We start from the raw sequence: 19,367 nt of genomic DNA on the forward strand, positions 1-19,367 counted from the left end.
GAGGTCCCCCCAGGGCCAACGTAGGGTGAAGAGAGGCTTGGCTACTGGGCTGTGCTCCTGGCACTCTCCCCCTGTTTCAGAGAGAGCACTCTGCACTTACTATTCTGTAGCTTGTTTGAAACCCAGGGGCTTGGATAACTGTTGGAAAATCACCCAGAGAAAAAATATATATGTGGCATGCTTTCTTGGATTTTATTTTTTTATGCTCAAGAAGAGAACTGAACAATGCTCAATGGACTGAAATAGTACAAACACTCAGCTGCACCAAAAAAAGAACGAAAGGAGATGATCTTTCCCTTTAGCCATCATTGTCCAGGTTAAGTGTAAGGTAGTAAGCACTTAGTCTCTAAAAAAGTCACTTTTATTGAAATTTGGAAAATGCCATTTCCACTAGGTCTCTGAGTTCACGCATGACACTTCTTTATAAATGAAACATATGTTCTTTTTAAAAACATTAGAGGCAAATGGGTGATCTTGTGTACCAAAGGGCAGATAAAAGAGTTAGGGTGGAATGAGCAAGTGTTGAGTGCCCGCCAAGGGAAATGTCATGCACCCCCTTTGATGTATTATACAGTGCATTAGTTCCCCGAGGCCTCACCATATAATGTCGAGTGAGTGCTATCCAAAGTCCTGGAATCTTAAATATTAATCATGTTCTTAGTTAAACAAGATAAAAGTATACATTATGGTCTAGAAACAACTAAAATCTGTGGGAATTCTTTACTGTTCCTGTTTATTCACTTGAAATAATTAATTTTATAATTACAGAAAATAAGTAAGTCAAAGCTGCTTTCACAAGGCATTTCACTTTTCAAATTCCAGCCTGGGGGGTGCAAAACCCAAGCTAAATTCAATGCAAATAATCAGCCATGTCTTGAACATCTACTGTAGACCAAGACACTATGCTCAGCATGTTAAAGACTACAAAGCTGATCAAGGCACTTTATCCCATTTAGAATCTTGCATTCTATAGGGAAAATTAGACTGGCCAAAACCAACTATAATCAGAAGTGAGAGAAAGTGTCCAAAAAACAAACAAACAAACAGATGCCTTGGAGATAAGAGAGAGTGAAATCATCTCATTAGGAAAATTAATTAGATTTTATGGAAGAGGTGCTATCTAATGTTTACTTTCATGGCCTCATGATCTTAGCTTTTCATTCACCAGCTGCATGTAAAACTCAGACAAGTCACTAAACTCTCTAGAAGTCAGTTTCCATATCTGTTAAACAAAAGAGTAGAATCTGAGTATCTCCAACATCTTTTAGGTTCTGATTCAATGATTCCATGAGTCTTCCTAAGAGAAGTGGATAGACACTATCAACCACACCTCTTCCCCGTCCCCAAAAGTCACATAAACGGTATATAGAACACTCAACCAAATGGCAAGAGGAATTAAGCATGCCCAGGATATAAAGAGAAAAGGAATCAGTAATCAAACCTTTATTTAAAACCCTTATTTAGAAAGTGTCACATACAGTATGGTAATTAAAACCTAAACATCTGGAGAAAATGCAAACAGTGTTTAATGCAGGCATATACCAAGAGACCTGCAGGCATGATCAATGTATTTTGAAGAGCTAGGGTCCTATTTATAGGATGGAAGTCTTGGAAGACTCTCTCGGCAGGAACAATATTAATTAAGTGGTGATAACACAGAGATGAGAAGGAACTGGGGTGCAAAAGGTGCACAGGGAACAGAAAGAAAAAATACTGTCTAGAATTTTTCTCTGCTGAGAACATATTGTGCAGAGAGCACAAGGATATAAAAACTAAAGAAACTGGCTGTTTCAAATGAAAAAAAATACACTTTTTTCCCTTTTTCCTCCAATGAATTGGGGGTTTGCATTTTTTAATCCTTGAAGATGCCATACAACATCTCATGAAGGAAAGACACCTAAGCTTGACTGGGAGTGATGGGGAATGTACTGCTGAGGAATCCCAGCTGTTCCTTTCAGGTACAGGTTAAATCATCTTCTCATAGAAGACTGTATGTATGTGGCCAATAAACCTCTGTGGATACAAATAAGCCTTGGGATTTATCATAAAATAGAGGTGGGGGAAGAGTTCTTCTGAAACATGGTGACAGATAACTGGCCTGCCTCTCTTCTGGCACTAGGGACCACTTAGCCTTGTTCTTTTGGGCCAACCTCATACATCATAAGCCAGGTCAGGATTCCTTCTAAAAGAGAGTATAAATGAACTAGGATGATACCTAGGAACAGGAGCAGGCTTTCTATGCCTCTTAGTTTGTCAAGATTTCCTAGACTGACATATGCTGAAATTATAGTTTTTTCTATAACAGATCAATCCAAGGAAAGCTGCTGTAGTTTACAGCAGGCATGCAGACAAACAGCTAATGAATGATCATCAGTTTAAACTGTAAATAAAGGACTGCTTTATTCTGGACTTTGATCCCAGTAATGCCCCTAACAAGCTGCCTGCAAAGCCAGGGCATGATGCCTGCTGTTTGAGACATGATGATTGAAGAACTGCTCTTGTCCTTACAAATAGCTAAAAATAGCAGTAAGAATGTACAGACAAAACAGGTTTCTGGGAATGCAGACAGTTACCTTGATGTCATCAGCTTTATTCCTGTTATTCCCATTGATGTGAAAAGCAGAGGGAAGGATCTGGTAAAAAAGATGTTAACTTGCTAGATAGTACCCTAGAGACCTTAAAGAATTAATACAACCATTTAAAGGAGCCTGTCCTTTTCACTGGAGGATAGCAGAGGTCCTAAGAGACTTGCAGTGAACTTGTGTGCCTTTGTTCTGCATAATGAATGGAGGCTGATATTTATTTATTTATTTATTTTACATAATTTCCCATTGATTGAGGAAAATATATTTACACTTTAAAATGTTGTGCAAGTACTATCTGTATGGTTCCAGTATGTTCCTTTGTAGGGGGAAGTACATATTTCATGGTGATAAATTCACTTCATAAGTAGAAAAACTATACACAAATATACTGCTAAGTCAACTTTACCGAATTTCGAACCATCGTAAAGAACTTCATCGTCCTCCAGTATTTCTTAAATCTATCAGCATCTGAGAAAGTAACCCTGAAGCCTTCTTTTATTGGTAAAGGAAAGATCCCTTCATTTTTTTTTTTTTTTGATTTTTTTTTTTTTTTTTTTTTGAAGATCCCTTCATTTAAGTTCACTCATAAACATTGTTATTTAAACAGCTCAGGACCACCTCTGCTTCTGCAAGGTAACAGGCCCACAGAAAGCTATTCTCTTATAGTCGTGGACACCAACCTCTCCTTTTCTGGAAATAGGGTCTGCCAAGTCTTCATATTAGCTAAATTCCCACGGCCAAATGCCCTTTTTAAAGTTCTTCAGATAACTGCAGATTAATTGTGCAGCCTGATTAATATCGGTGCATTGAACTGATTGGACTTGAGAGTAGGCCTCTTTGCTATATTCCTCAAAGCTTTCTTTCCAGTCTTAGTAGCTACATATGGACTTGAGAGTCTCACTCTTCAAGTACAGCTCCTGCAAACAATCTTGAAGTTTCTAGGTCATCACTACATATTCTGAAGCTACAGAAGAGCCTATAATCACATCCAATATTTTGTATCTTGTATTTTTTATCACGTTCCTCTCTAATGACATCAATCATACAGAGACTATTACTAGGTTAGAACACTTCTAAGGTCTCTCTCAGCTGTAAATTCCTTTGTTTTTCTCTATATCACCTTAAAAATGGAAAAAATGTAAGTGAGTTGCTCAAAGTCACCTGCTGGGTGAAAATAGATTCAAGGCAGGGACTTAGACTCCTGAATCCTGGTTCAGGGACATTTCAATCACAAAAGTCACACTTCATTTACTACTAGAATATAGAACTTTTGAAGGTAGGGCGTTGGGTGTATTTTTCTTTATATCCTATGATGCATAGCACATTGCCTAACATATAGTTTGTTGATTGTTAAATTTACTAAAAATGTGAACTAGAGGAAAAATCAATAGGGATTACAAGAATCAATTTAAAGCCAACAAACGACTAAATCTCATTATAAAAATAAAGAATATAAGTTCAGTTCCTCAATTTGAGACTGAATACAGCAGATCAAAATTGTTTAGATGTAATTGTTGATGATGGACCAGTAGCCAGCCAATAAGGGGAAGACAGAAATGTTCAGGGTATAGTTCTAAATTCGTGAGGTTGACATTATTGAGCTGTGCTCTCTGATACTGTGGCCATCAGCCACATGTGGTTACATTAATTTAGATTAATTAAAATTAAATAAAATTTAATATCCAGTTACTCAGTTCCACTAGCCATATTTCAGATACTCAACAGGTACAAATTGTTAGTGCCTAAAGTATCCAACAGCTTAGAGGATCATTTCTACCACCACAGAAAGTTCTTCTGGACACTGCTGTTTATAGAGAATAATCATTACTATTACTTCCAATAATTATACAAGCAGGAGGAATAGGAAGATAAGAAAGAAGAATAAAGTGAAGAGAAAACATTGATTAAGCTTTTACTATTTTGTGCTAAGCACTTGGAATGCCTAATTCATAATCCTTACAATTTCCCTCATGAGGTAGGTACTATAATCGTCTTCATTTTAAATTTAATGACACTGTGCTTGGAGAGATAAAGTAAATCATCATACTTATACACTTAGTAATTGGCTTAGCTGGGTTTTTACTCAAATATCTGATTCCAGAATCTATAATCAACTAAAAAGTTATGCTGTTTCTATTGAAGAACTTGATATGTGTAGAGCCAGAGGGAACATTACAATTTACAGCAGTGGTTCTTAATCCTAGATATATATCAAAAGCATCTGGGGAGCTTTCTCAAGATACAGTTACCTGAGTAACTGTACCTGAGTTACCTAATCCAGAGTAACAAGGATAGGGCCAGAACTTGCACATTTGGGGACCCCTTAGTCCTTTTGATGTGCAGCCACAGTTGAGGGAGATGGCTTGTGAGATAGATAGTCTCGCCCCACTTCCACAGTCCAGATGACAAAATGTGGAATCTACCCAAGGTCACTAACAGTAGCTAATGAAAAATCTGAGATGAGAACGTAGATATCAGTGCTGCCATCATGACAGAATATGGCTTAGAACACATTAATGAACAGCACTTTTTCATTTCCTGGTGAATATTATCAGGTCATGTAACTCATGTAATATTTACAAATTATATGTCAGAATTCAGAATTTGATACTGCAAGTTTATAAAAACAAAGGTATGGATATGGCTCTGAGACAAATACGTCTTTCTCATTTAAAAGCAAACATTTTCTTCCTGAAAACATAACATCTCTGAGGAGTAGATAAGCCCTCCTAATTAGAGAGGTATGATGAAGTGAAAAAGTGTGACTGCTAACCAAGAAACCTTAATTCTAGTCCCAATCATGTCCATAACTGCAACGAGGCCAAGTCATGTCCTTTCTTTAAACCTCAGTTTTCTCATCTGTATAAAATAAGGGTATTGTATACAGTGATCTCCAAGGCTTTCTGCAGCTAGAAATTAAGCTCAGAGAGGATAATCTCACCACTCTTTCCCAGATACTCTCTTCAGCCAAATGCATTGCCTCCAAACTGACATTCGTGTGCGGGCTAAACAAACGTCAGTAATGAAACTTTCTACGTGCTGTAGAATAGTACATCCACTTAAATTCTACTTAACCTATTTACTCTATGTCAAGGGAAAACCAGGGCATCAGATGAAAACCCATCTTCTCTGCTGTCTTGTTAAAGCTCATTCTGATTCTTGTGACTGACTGCTCAAAGCTCTTAATAGAGAGTCAGCAACATCCATTCAATAAGACTCATCCCCTGTAGCTGCCTTTTGGAAAAGGTAATGATATACCTACCCCTTGCCCTGCTCCCTTCACAGCTGCTGATCTGAAAATTACGATGTGTCAGACATTTTACCACCTTAACATCCATCAAGGCGTCTTTACATCTCTAATCCCAGCTTAACTGTAATGGATTTTTAGGTAGCTAGAGAGGTTAGCCAACCAAGACGGAAGTCACATCGTGAATAAGTGGCATGCTGAATATACATTTCTTACCTTACGTTTGTTGGTAGGACACACGTAGAGATAACTCAGAATTGTTTTCAAACCAACTTTATCATTCAGCTTCTCATAGGTTGTCCCATAATCAGTTGACCTATAATTCAAAAGGAGTATTAATGAGGACAGAAGTATACGTCATCTGGAGGCTTGTCAGTATAATGCTTGTTTTACATAGTATAATGGCTCTCAGGAGGTTTCTAAATGACTCATGTAGTATATAATGTTGCTTAATTATGTACACAGTAGCATCATTTGAGTGGTTAACATTTGCATTTAAATTGAATTGCTAAAAATTAAAACTCCATCTCTTTACTGCTCCATAATGTATGCTCACTGCATAAAGGATATCGTTAATTTTAAAAGATTAAAAGGTAAGGGTGTCCCTTGAATTGACCAAGGAAATAGAGTTTTTCATTAGATATGACATTTCCAAACTTTTGCTTTATCTTTGGACAATGTAAAAACAGGTTCTCCTGATTTATCTATAGGTTGTATTTTCTTTCATGAGTCATAGAATAATATATGGTGGATCAGTCCCTTCAAAGGTCGTTCAGTCTTTTCCTATTCTTTAAGAGCAAGAAAATGTCTTAATAATAATTGAAGTTTCACACTCTTACTCAATGGCTTTTTCCAGTGTTAAGCAACCTGGAAGAGGAAGACATTGCTTCTTGGCACTGACTATCTTTCTAACAGATTTTCTCATCTTTATTTTGCCATTGGTCAATACCTTATTAATTCAGATTGAATAAATAGGTTTAATCACCTTCTCAATGAAGGTCAGCTCTCAAAATTGTAACCTTATTAGATCATCCTGACAGCCATACGCAGTAGGGAATATTATCTGTATTTGAAGAAAATGGTTGAGATACTTAAATGACCTCTTCAAAGAAAATAGTTAATAAATGGGCCAACTACAATTTGAATACAGGTGTTCTGACCCTACCCTCTATGTTGCTTTTATTATACTTCAGCCTTCTTTATTTTTCTTAGATCACTTAGGGATGATTTTTTAATTTTTTTTAAGAAGGCAGATATAAAATTTCCACTCAGCCTTCTTTTCTCACATAGGAGTTTTTCAATGAAATTCATTCAATTATTCACATTCGCAGAACTCCTAAAATGCACTAGACACTCTGCTAAGTGCCAAGACACAACACACAGGCCCTTTTCTCAAGTATCTTATGGATTTATTTAAGAGACAGAAATATAAACAAATAGTTATAATGTGTTAGGTGCAATGATAAGAGATATAAATTAACAATGCTTAGAAAGTGAAGTTGGTTTAATGAGAAAAGCACAAAAATGTAATCATTTGATTTCATTTCTGATACTGATAAAAGTTACAAATTCTTACAGCCATAACAACTAAGTAGAGGAAGTTTATGTCACAACCTCATGACCGTCCTTAAGTGCCTATTGTGGCCTAGGCATTGAAGCAAGAATGCTATATAAAAGTAATCGTGGAATTAAGGATTTATTGTAGCTGGAAATTCAAGTCATTTTTTTTCCCCTAACATTTATACATAGACTGTAAGTACTACAGAGTCAGTACTTTAAAGGCTTTAGATGTCATTCCAGTCATTGAGGAATGGGGTATTATGCAAAACTTCTTGAAAAAACTATGAACCTTGAAAATGGATAAGAGTTTAGAAAATGGAAGTCGTAAGAGCCTCATAAGGCTAGAAGGTACCTCGTGTAACAGAAGTATATAACTGACTTTCTTCAGGACCAGTCTGCGCTGGCATAATCAGATATTTGATAGCCAAGAATATTTACAGAACATTCCAGAACTCTTTCACGGGGGATCTTATTCAGTAAACACAACAAAACTTCTTAGAATCCTTCTTTCATATGTATCTTTTACCCCTCAAACTAGCTGATGTGAGGGGATTTCCTGCTATTCTCTAAGAAATATGTGAGATTTCTTTTCTCATCAATTCCACTCTTGGTGTTCGGTTTTTTTTTCCACTCTTATCCTAGCCTTCCTGGATCAACACTTTCATTCTAGCAGCACTTGCTTGTCTCCAAAACTTTGCTAGCTTTCTTCTAGCTCCTTTTATTGTATTATTGTGTAGTTTTTCTATTCATTATTCCGAACCATACCCACAAGTTCAAGAACAAACTAAAAGATGCAAAATCTACCTCGGGGGGTGGTAGGAGGATGATGAAATGTGTAAATACTGCTTCATTAATAACTATTGTCTAATGACATGTGAAAATCAGTAGGATTACATTGAAGATGGTTCAATTTTCTTAGTGAAATAATAGGAAAGGAGCTCAGACAAGTAGGACTCAGTCTAGAGGGTGTGGTAATGAGTTTTTCATAATTTCTATAAACTTGATTTCTGACCTCCTCAAAAAAACATTTTTACATTTAAAAAATACATACTCTACAAAGGCAAGTGATGGTTATTCTGTAAAGATTCTACATGGAATCATCCTTATTTGTGTGTATATGAATGTGTGTGCACATTTGTGTACACGTGTGTGTTTAACACTAATCCCGGTGTGACAAGATGATTATAGAGTGACTAGCTCAAATTTACATTAACACCTTTTGTTCAGTGGCCTCACACTGTGTTATTGGACATTTTTCTCTTCTTATATCATCAATTGCTCACCAATCCAGATCCCTCAAGGTATCTGCCATCTCTTGCTTCTTGATTGTACAAAGCTCAAAAACGGAACTAAAATTTGTTAATTCTTCATTCCAGTAGAACCACATGTTTAAACATTATGGGTTTGTAATAAGAAATTGATAGAAAAATTAAAAATTATGCATTTTCACACACCCAAATGGTATAGGTTAGCAGTTGTCCAAGAGTGACCCACAGAACTCAAATTAAACAGAGAGTTGATAGGTGTCATGGGTAGAACTATAAATCAGCTGGTATACATTGGTATGGTGGTACAGGAGTAAAAATATTAAATACTTGCAAACAAGTAGGTAAATAGTTACTACACCAAGTTCTCCGAGTAGGTGCTCCTGCTGGGCTCACCACCATGGTCTCTCAGTCAGGTACCTCCTACCTTTCCTCACAGTCCAGCAACCCAAAGACTGAGGGCTCGCACAGCAGAGGTCCTCCAGAAACTTGCTCCAGTGCTATGGCGTGCACCTGTGCTGATTGGTTAATACCTATGCCACTCAGCCTGCACCAGTGACCCTAGGATAGCACTGCATAGTGGAAGGCAATTCCTATGCCCATCTGCAAGCCCTTTCACTTGGGCTCTGAAAAAGCAGAGGAGATACAAGTTGAGCATGGGCTGACTGGTGAGCCAATGTACTGGTTGTTAAATATTTTAAGTATCCTCCCTAGGTATGGGAGAGAGAGATTTTCCAAGATTAAAATATTGGGAAATGTTTGATTAGGTAAAATTTAATGTTCCTTTACTTCATAATATTTTTCAAATTATATTATTCTATTATACACTGAATGTCTTAAATGCATATTTCATGCATTTTCCAAACATATTTGATTATAGGATCCATTCTTGAGGGATATCTAATGAGATAAGAGTTCTGAGCAACACACTTTGAGAAACATGATATCATCCGCCAAAAAAAAAAAAAAAAAAAAAAAGGCAAAAGAAAGATACAGGTCTTGGCTTCATTAGAAAAGGGGTGCAATAAAAATATTTAATACATGGGCCGAGCCCGTGGCGCACTCGGTAGAGTGCTGCACTGGGAGCGCGGCGACGCTCCCGCCGCGGGTTCGGATCCTATATAGGAATGACCGGTGCACTCACTGGCTGAGTGCCGGTCACGAAAAAAAAAAAACGACAAAGAAAGGATACAAGTTCTCAAAATAATAAAATGTATTTAAAAAAAAAAAAAATATTTAATACAAATAAAATTTGCAAAAAAATGTCAAACTGTGCTGACAGAGAGTGACTACTGTTGTAAAGGGGTGGATACAAAAAGAAAAGACTCTTAGAATATATATTATACACAGACATATTTAAGATGCAATATATTTGGTCTTGAATTCATAACTCGTACCATTTTTTTAAACATTCAAAAGAAGCATTTTTTTTTTCAGGCTTTATTTCCAGGTTGACTTACCTATAGATGAAAAATGCAGCTTCTGTCAACATCTGTACTATATTAGAAGAAGCTGAAAGCTTAACAAAAAATCATTCCAGGAAACTAAATATATAAGTGATTAAATCAAGACTGGCCTCCTTTTGATCTTTAATCCTTACTTTACTCTTTTTACATATATATCTAAAATTTTAGAACATTTGAAAAAATGTCTTTAAGTATTTACTATGCACATAGAGCTGAGAGGAGTTGTTTGAAGGGGTGGAGAAACTACATCTGAGACATTCCACCTGCCTTCCAAGAGCTTATGATCTCTTTGAGATGGAAAATCTCCCATTATACTTGTAGAAGGGATCAATACAGGATATGATTCATTTCCACAAGAATTTGAAAGAAATAAAATGTGTGATTGGATTTCCTCTACTATAATCTTATACCATCAAATGAGATAATAAATAAGCACAGCATCATTTGTAAACTAAATTAAACTATAAAAATGCTTAGGACGATGACTGGCACATAAAAAGCAATCTATAAATGATAGCTACTGTTTTTCATTTTCTAATTCATTTTTTTCTTGATTATTTTTGGTATTGTTTACTTACTAAAACTTGTAACATGAACCCTTAAGGAAAATCTGAACACTGAAAATTATTTTGATTTAGATTACTTAGAAGAGAAGATATTCATGAAGCAATTACAACATTTTCAAATGCAGCTGAATTTAGCCTATCGTATTTTGAAGAACATGTGCTAATAGTTTTATGTGGAACTTGGATCAGAGAGCTAATGGTAAGAACTTGGAGTATGAGAACTAAAGATTTTACACTTTGCTTCCATAATAATTATGCCAGAATTCTATTGCTAATTAGACATCATGCTTAAGAAACCTAACAGATAAGATCATAAAAATGAATGCTCATAGAGTGCTTACAATGCAATCCAAGCTCTTTTCATGCAGAATCATATGAGATGGACATTGATATTAATCATGTCTTGCAAATAAGGAGGACCTAGAAGTATAACCAACCACCTTAAGGCCAAAGAACTTGGCAGGTGCAGAGTCCCCATAGGCTGCCACGTCAGGGCCTGCATCCCTAACCCCATACAGCATCACATCTATCAAAAGCCACAAGGAGCAATTTGCACATGGAAAAGATGTGTTTATAAAACTTCATTGATAATTTCTTGTTAAAAGGAATACGAACTGAAACTGTTTGAAGTTCTACATGGTGAATACCAAAGCCTGGATTTCTTCATACATACTGAAAGGACAGAGGACCTGCCTGGGAGAATCAGTTTCAAGAAAAGTATAAGCAGAAACTTTCCAAAGGATCTAAGAGGTAAAGAAGGTACATCTTTTATCTGGTCCACCCTGGCTCCTGGGAAGGCTAGGAATATGGACAAAGAGATTGGGGCCAACCTGCTAATGACTTGATGATGCTTTATTAAGGTGAGGAAGATGTGTCAGCCTAATCAAAAAAGCAAGTTCTCGAAGTCAAACAGAACTGGAATCATGCACTCCCTGGCTGAGTGACAAGTTACTGCCACAGTTTCCTCAACAAATAAAGCTTCTTTCAGGACTCCAGACTTGCCATGTACAATTCACATTCCAATTTTTACCTTTGTGATATAATTGTGAGCTGCCTGACCTGAATTCCTCTCCTTTTATGGCCTCCTCCCTAACCCCTACCCACTCCAGTTTTGTTATTTTCTTTACTTGGAAAGCTCTTTCCCCAGATACCCTGATAGAGGATGGCCCCTTCAATTCCTTCTGAACACTGTTCATGTTCTAGGAAATAGCAACAACTTCTCTTACTTCCCCAGCACACTCATCCTCCTTAAAAGCTTTCATTCTCTCTTTATATTTTTCCCCATCTGATAGATTTTTGCTAATTTTTTACTGCCTGTCTTCTCCCACCACAGGGTAAGATCCATGAGCACAAAGATGACGTCTCTTTTGTTCACAGCTGTCTTCCCAGCACTCGGAACAGTGCCCTGGGCACAGTAGGCACTCACTTTAGTTCTGACTAACTGACGTAATGGATACTTGCTCTTCTAGCATACCCTACTGGATTTACATGAAATCAAAATGGTGAAGTTTATATAGTTTGGCAAGGACTTTGGGTGACTTTAGCCTCTGCTGTTAGAAGATAAGATCGGCTGTGTGGGAAGAGGGACTAGGGTGGTGAACTATGTCCTCTACTTTGTTTTTAATTAATAAACTTCATTTTTAGAGGTCTTAGGTTTACACCAAAATCAAGTGGAAAGTACACAGTTGCCGTGTACCCCATACACACACATGCATAGCCTCTCCCATTATCAACATCCCACACCAGAGTGTTACAATCGTTACAATTGAAGAAACTACATTTATGCGTATTGATGACCCAAAGTACATAGTTTACATTAGGGTTCATTCTTGGTGTTATACATTCCATGGATTTTGACAATTGTGGTATTATTATACAGAATAGTTTCACTGCATTAAAAATCCTCTGCACTTCTCTTATTCATCATTCCCGTTTCCTTAAACCACGACAACCCTGTCCATAGTTTTGCCTGTTCCTGAGTGTCATTAGTTGGAGTCGTGTAACATATAGCTTGTTCAGATTGGCTTCTTTCACTTAGTAATATACATTTAAGGTTTCTCTACGTCCTTCTCATGGCCTGATCACTCATTTATTTTTAGCGCCAAAATCATAATACATTGTCTGGATGTGCCATAGTTTATTTATCTGCTCACCTATTGAAGAACATCTTCATTGCTTCTAAATTTTAACAATTATGAATAAAGCTGCTGTAAAGATCTGTGTGCAGGTTTTTGTGTGGACATACTTTTGCAAGTCTTTGAATGTTATAATCACAAAGAAATTATAATGTTTAGGTGATAGATACACTATTCTGATTGTTATTATACAATATATATGTACTGTAACAGCAAACTATACCTTGTAAACATGTACAATGAAAAAAATAAACAGATTTTTTTAAAAAAGAAAGTTTTCAACTCTTTTGAGTAAATACCAAGGAGCGTGATTGCTGTATTATATTGTAGGAGTATGATCACTTTTGTAATAAACTGCCCGACTGTCTTCCAAAGTGGTTGCACCATTCTGTATTCCCACAAGCAATGAATGAGTTGCTGTCATTCCACATTCTCACCAGAGTTTGCGGTTGTCAGTGTTCTGGATTTTGGTCATTCTAAAAGACATGTAATGGTATCTCACAGTTTTAATTTCCAATTCCCTGACAACAGGTGATGTCTAACATCTTTTCATATGCTTACTTGCCATCTGTACATCTTCTTTGGTGAGGTGTCTGTTCAGGCCTTTTGCCCAATTTTTAAGTCATTTTTAAAAATCATTTTCTTACTGTCGAGTTTTAAGATCATACATACGTATGTGCGTGTGTGCAAACACACACATATATATCCCCAATTTATTGAGATGGGCAAATGAAATTATATTTATTTAAGATGTACAATGTGAAGTTTTGGCATAGGTACACATTTTGAAATGATTACCACAATTAAGCTAATTATTTATTACATAAATAGTTACCATTTGTGCGTGTGTGCACAGGTGTGTGTGCATGTGTGAGTTTGGTAAGAACACTTGAAATCTCTCTTAGCGAATTTCAAGTATACATTAAAATTAATATAATCAGCATACTATATAGTAGGTCTCCAGAACTTATTCATCTTATAATTGAAAGTTTGTATCCTTTGACCAATATCTACCCTTTCCTTTAACCCTAAGCCCCTGGTAAGCTCTTCTCTCTGTTACTATGTGTTTGGCTCATTTTTAGATTCCACAAGTAAGTGAGATCATGCAGCATTCATCTTTCTGTGTATGGCATATTTCACTTAGTATAATATCTTCCAGGTTCATTTGCATTGTTGTAAAAGGCAGGATTTCATTCTTTTTTAAGGTTAAATAATATTCCATTGTATACATACCACATTTTCTTTATCCTTACATCTGTTGACAGACACTTAGGTTGTTTCCATATCTTGGTTATTGTGAACATGGTAGCAAAACTCTCTCTCAAGATAGTGATTTTATTTTTCTTGGATACATACCCAGGAGTGGGATTTCTGGATCATTTGAATCACATTTAATTTTTTGAGGAACGTTCATACTGTTCTCCATAATGGCTACCTATTTACATTCTTACCAAAAGTGCACACGGTTCCCTTTTCTCCACATCACTTGTTATCATTTAACGTTTTGATAACAGCTGTCCTAACAGTTGTGAACTAATGTCCCATTGTGGTTTTAATCTCCTCAATTAGTGATGTTGAGCATCCTGTTGGTCATCTGTATGTCACCTTTGGAAAAATGTCTATTCAGGTCCTTTGCCCATTTTTTAATCAGGTTACTTATTTATTTATTTTGCTATTCAGTTGTATGAGTTCCTTAAATATTTTAGATATTAACTCCTTATTAGATATACAGTTTAACAATATTTTCTCCCATTTTGTAGGTTGCCTTTTTGTTTTATTGATTGTTTCCTTTGCTATCAGAAACTTTTTTTTTGCTTTTCTTTTTTTTAACTTTTGCTTTTTATGTCTGGGCTTTTCTGTCAAACCCAAAATAATCATTGCTAAGACTAATGTGGAGGAACTTTTCTCCTATGTTTCTTCTAGGAGTTTTATGGTTTCAGGTCTTATATTTAAGGTTTTGATCCATTTTGAATTTATTTCTGTGTATGATGTAAGATAAGGGTCCAACTTTATTCTTTTGCATGTGGATATCCAATTTTTCAAACACCATTTATTGGATTTCTGTGTATATTTTCTGTACTACTCCTTTATTAGCTGTCATTTACAAATATTTTCTTCCAGTCTGCGGCTTGTCTTCTCATTTTCTTAGCATTATCATTTGTAGAGCAGAAGTCTTACATTTTAATGAAGGCCAGCTTATCAGTCATTTCTTTCATGTACTGTGCCTTTGGTGTTTTATCTAAAAAGTCCTTAATCATACCAAAGGTCCTTTAGGTTTTCTCATATGTTTTCGTCTTGGATTTTTACAGATTTGCATTTTATATTTAGGTCTATCACCCATTTTCAGTTAACTTTTTGTGAGGAGTGTAAGGTCTGTATTTAAACTTATTTTTATTTATTTATTTATTTTTTTATATGGGTGTCCAATTGTTCCGGCACCATTTGTTGTAAAAATGTTCTTTTCTCCATTCTGTTGGCTTTGGTCTTTTGTCAAATATCAGTTGACTATATTTACATGGGTCTTTTTCTGGGCTCTCTGTTCTATTCCATTGCTCTGTCTATTTTTTTCACAAATAACACTCTGTCTCAATTACTGTAGTTTTACAGTAAGTCTTGAAGTTGGGTAATATCAATCATCCAACTTGTTCTGCTCCCTCATATTAAGTTGGTTATTCTGGGTCTTTAATTTCTCTTGAGATTTCTTCTTTGATCCATTTTTTTCTATATTTTATTATTTTAATTGACATATAATACTTGTACATATTTATGGGGTATGGTGTGATGTTTCAATACATGTATACAATGTGTAATGATTAAATTAGGCCAATTAATATATCCATCATCTCTAACATTTATCATTTCATTGTGCTGGGAAAATTCAAAATCCTCTGAAGCGTGTATTTTGCAATTATATTTTCTCTTATTCACTTCTAATTTAATTTCATTGTGGCCTGAGAACAGACTTTGTGTAATTTCTTTTTTTTTTTTTTTAAGGTATGTTTTACGGCTCAGAATGTGCTCGATCTTGGTGAATGTTGCATGTGAGTTTGAGAAGAATGTGTAATCTTCTGCTGTTGACGACCTTTTCTAAAGACGTCAGTTTTATCCTGTTGATTGTTGGTGTTGCTGAGTTCAGCTATGTCCTTACTAACCTTCTGCCTACTGGAGCTGTCTATTTCTGATAGACGGGTGTCAAAGTCTCCAACTATAACAGTGGATTTATTTATTTCTCCCCATAGCTCTTTATCTCTATAATTTTTCTTGCTCCAAAAAGTGCTTTGCCTGACATTAATATAGTGACTTTCAAGTTCTTTTGATTAGTGTTAGCATGGTATGTCTTTCTCTACCCATTTACTTTTACTCTGTGCATCTCTTTATATTTGAGGTGGATTTCTTGTAGACCACAACTATTGTAGTTGGATCTTATTACTTTGATCCAATCTGACAATCTCTGACTTTAAACTCATGTATTTAGACCATTGAAATTTAAAGTGATTGTTGACATCGTAGGAATAATATCTATCATATTTATTACTGTTTTTTTATTTGTTGTCCTTGTTTTTTATTTCTATTCCTTTCACATGTTTTATTGCTTTTATAGAATTAATTAGCCATTTTATATGATTCTATTTTCTCTCCTTTCTTGGCCTATCCACTATATTTCTTTTTGTTTATTTTTTTCTCTTTTTAATGGTTGACTTAGAGCTTGTAGTATATATTTATAAATAATCCAAGTTCACTTTCTAATAACGCTACACCACTTCATGGGTAGAGCAAGAACTGCATAATAAGAAAATATTCCTAATTTCTCCCTCCCATATCTCGTATCATTGCTGTCATTCATTTCACTTATTCATAAGCATACACAAGCATATATATATGTATAAATATATCATATGCACATAGATATGTATAAGTATACAAAATTGAACACATTGTTGCTATTATTATTTTGAACAAACTAGTATCTGTTACATCAATTAAGAATTAAAAAATAAGGGCCGACTCCGTGGCTTACTCGGGAGAGTGCAGCACTGGGAGCGCAGTGGCGCTTCCTGCCGCAGGTTCGGATCCTATATAGGAATGGCCGGTGCGCTCACTGGCTGAGCGCGGTGCGAGCGACACCAAGCCAAGGGTTGCATTCCCCTTACCGGTCACAAAAAAAAAAAAAAAAAAAAAAAAAAAAAAAATTAAAAAATAGAAATTTGTATCGTACCTTCGCTCATGCATTCTCTGATGCTCTTTCTTTCTTTGTGCAGATCTGACTCTATGACCTATATAATTTTCCTTCTTTCTGAAGAAGTTCTTTGGACATTTCTTTAAGGCAAGTCTACTGGTAACGAATTCCCTCAATTTTGGCCTGTCTTAGAAAGTCTTCACCTTTCCTTCCCTTTTGAAGGGTAATCTTGCAGGGTACAGAATTGCTGATGTTTTGTTTGTTTGTTTGTTTTTTCTCTAAACACTTTAAGTATTTGATTCCACTCTCTTCTTGCTTAAATGGATCTTAGGAAAAGTTAGACAAAACCTTTATGTTTGCTCCTCTGTAGGTAAGGTGCTTTTCCACCTGCCCGCTAGCATTTTTCAAGATTTTGAATTCATCTTTGATTTTTTGAAGTTTGAATATGATGTATCTAGGTGTAGGTTTTTTCTTTTTCTTTTATGACATTTTGTTTTTGTTCCTTTGTCTCTTTCTTCTCCCTCTAGTACTCTTATTACATGTATGTTACACTTTTGTGGTTGCTCCACAGTTTTTGTCCTGCTTTTCCATTTTTTTTTTTTCCAGGGATTTTTCTTTTCTCTCTCTCTTTTTTTAAGTTTTGGAAGTTTCTATTGAGATATCCTCAAGCTCAGAGATTCTTTTCTCTGTCACATCTGATCTTCTAATGAGCCCATCAAAGGCATTCTTTATTTCTTTTACAGTGTTTTTGATCTCTAGTATTTCTTCTTGATTCTTCTTAGAATATCCACCTCTATCTTGACATTATGCATCTGTTCTTGCATATTGTCTACTTTACCCATTAAAGCTCTTGGTATAATAATCTACATTAAAAAAATTGTCTTATAATTCCAATATTTCTGCTATATCTGACTCTGGATGTGATGCTTGTTTCATCTTTTCAAACTGTGTTTTGCCTTTTATTATGCCTGAAAGGCTGACATGAGTACTGGGTAAAAGGAACTGTAGTCAGTAGGCCCTTAGTAATTTTGTGGCAATGTGGGGAAGAGGGGAGGAGGATGAAGCATTTTATAGTCCTGTGATTAGTTCTTAAGCTTTTGAAGAGCCTGTATCCTGGGACAGTAAACACCACCAGCACTTCTCAGATTTTCACACTGCTTTGGTGGACCAAGATGGCTACAGGGAGTTTTGTATTTCTCTTTGCCCTGGTCAGTTAGGCTTTGAAAAATAGTTAGCTGGTTAGGCTCTGATTAACTAGTTTCTGCTGAAGACAGGTCTTGTTAAAAGCAGAATACTCTGGCATATTTCTTTAGAAGTCACCCTTCCCTTCCTTCCCCTGGAAGTACAAGAGGATTTTTCTACGATATTCCCTGTGAGGAGCTGGTAGAGCTCCTAGAGGTAAGACTCACAAAAGTATGAGGACACCATTATGACTGGTCCCCTTGGATTTTTTAACACTCAGATTTGTTAACACTGAGCCTCCAGCAATTTGCCAAATACAGTTCAGGTTTTGTAACTCAGCACTGGTTCCTGTAGAAGTCTCTGCTTGTGGGTTTCTGCTCTAGTAAATTGTGATTCTCTGTGTCTGCCTGTCTGTCTCTCCAATTTTGGGGGCAGCATTTGCCCTGTGACCTCAATTCTCTGACAGATCCAAGAAGACCTGTTGGTTTTTCAATCTGTCCAGCTTTTTACTTATTGTCAGGAAGGAGAGGCAACTTCTAAACTCCTCACATACCAGACCAGAAACTGGGAGTTCATCCCTCTACCTTTCAATCAAGAAACTTCTGCCTGGCACCCATTTCCTGACTACTCTAAATGCTGTGAGGGCAGTAAATATATCTTTGTTCACTTCCAATTCCCTAGTCTTCAGGACAGTGCTGACACTTATCAGGTGCCTTCTCCTATGAAGGATGAAAGAATACATGAAGCCTAAAGGATACACTATGAACCAGGGATGAGCCAAGCTGCTCCAATAAGGCTTTAGAAAGTATCCAAATAACCTGACCTCCGTCTCCACCCCAAAGCTCCAGAGAGGGAAGATATCCTATTACATATACACAGAGCCATACTGCCAAGGTCACAAAGCAAAGACTCAGGCTATAGAGAGAAGCTTGGGGACAGGAAGCATCAGGGCATCACTCAAATCATGGGAAACAAGATGTCCTGAAAGCGGAACAGTGTTCACCTCTAAATCAAGCAGCTGCAGCATCTGTGTTTTGTTTTTTCCCTAAAATCATTAAGAACAGCTACTTTCATTGTTCCTAGTGCATTTGGCGGTGTAAAAATAGCTTCCAAAGCCAAAGGCGCATTGGCTGCATCACAGACTCTCTGCTCCTTAATAACTTAGGATGCATGAGGTTAAAACA

The 19,367-nt window shown here is 36.2% G+C and overlaps 1 protein-coding gene across 4 annotated transcripts in view; it reads right to left on the bottom strand.

The window, feature by feature from the left end:
- Positions 1 to 19,367, bottom strand: part of SORCS1 (sortilin related VPS10 domain containing receptor 1) — a 523,960-nt gene that overhangs the window by 231,405 nt on the left and 273,188 nt on the right. For all 4 annotated transcript variants that reach the window (XM_063101912.1, XM_063101913.1, XM_063101914.1 and 1 more), the window contains exon 3: positions 6,049 to 6,148. In XM_063101912.1, coding sequence (XP_062957982.1) covers positions 6,049 to 6,148 — 100 coding nt within the window. The remainder of the gene's footprint in view (positions 1 to 6,048; positions 6,149 to 19,367) is intronic.

Source organism: Cynocephalus volans, chromosome 7 (genome assembly GCF_027409185.1).
Source record: "Cynocephalus volans isolate mCynVol1 chromosome 7, mCynVol1.pri, whole genome shotgun sequence".
In the NCBI taxonomy this organism is placed as follows: Eukaryota; Metazoa; Chordata; class Mammalia; order Dermoptera; family Cynocephalidae; genus Cynocephalus; species Cynocephalus volans.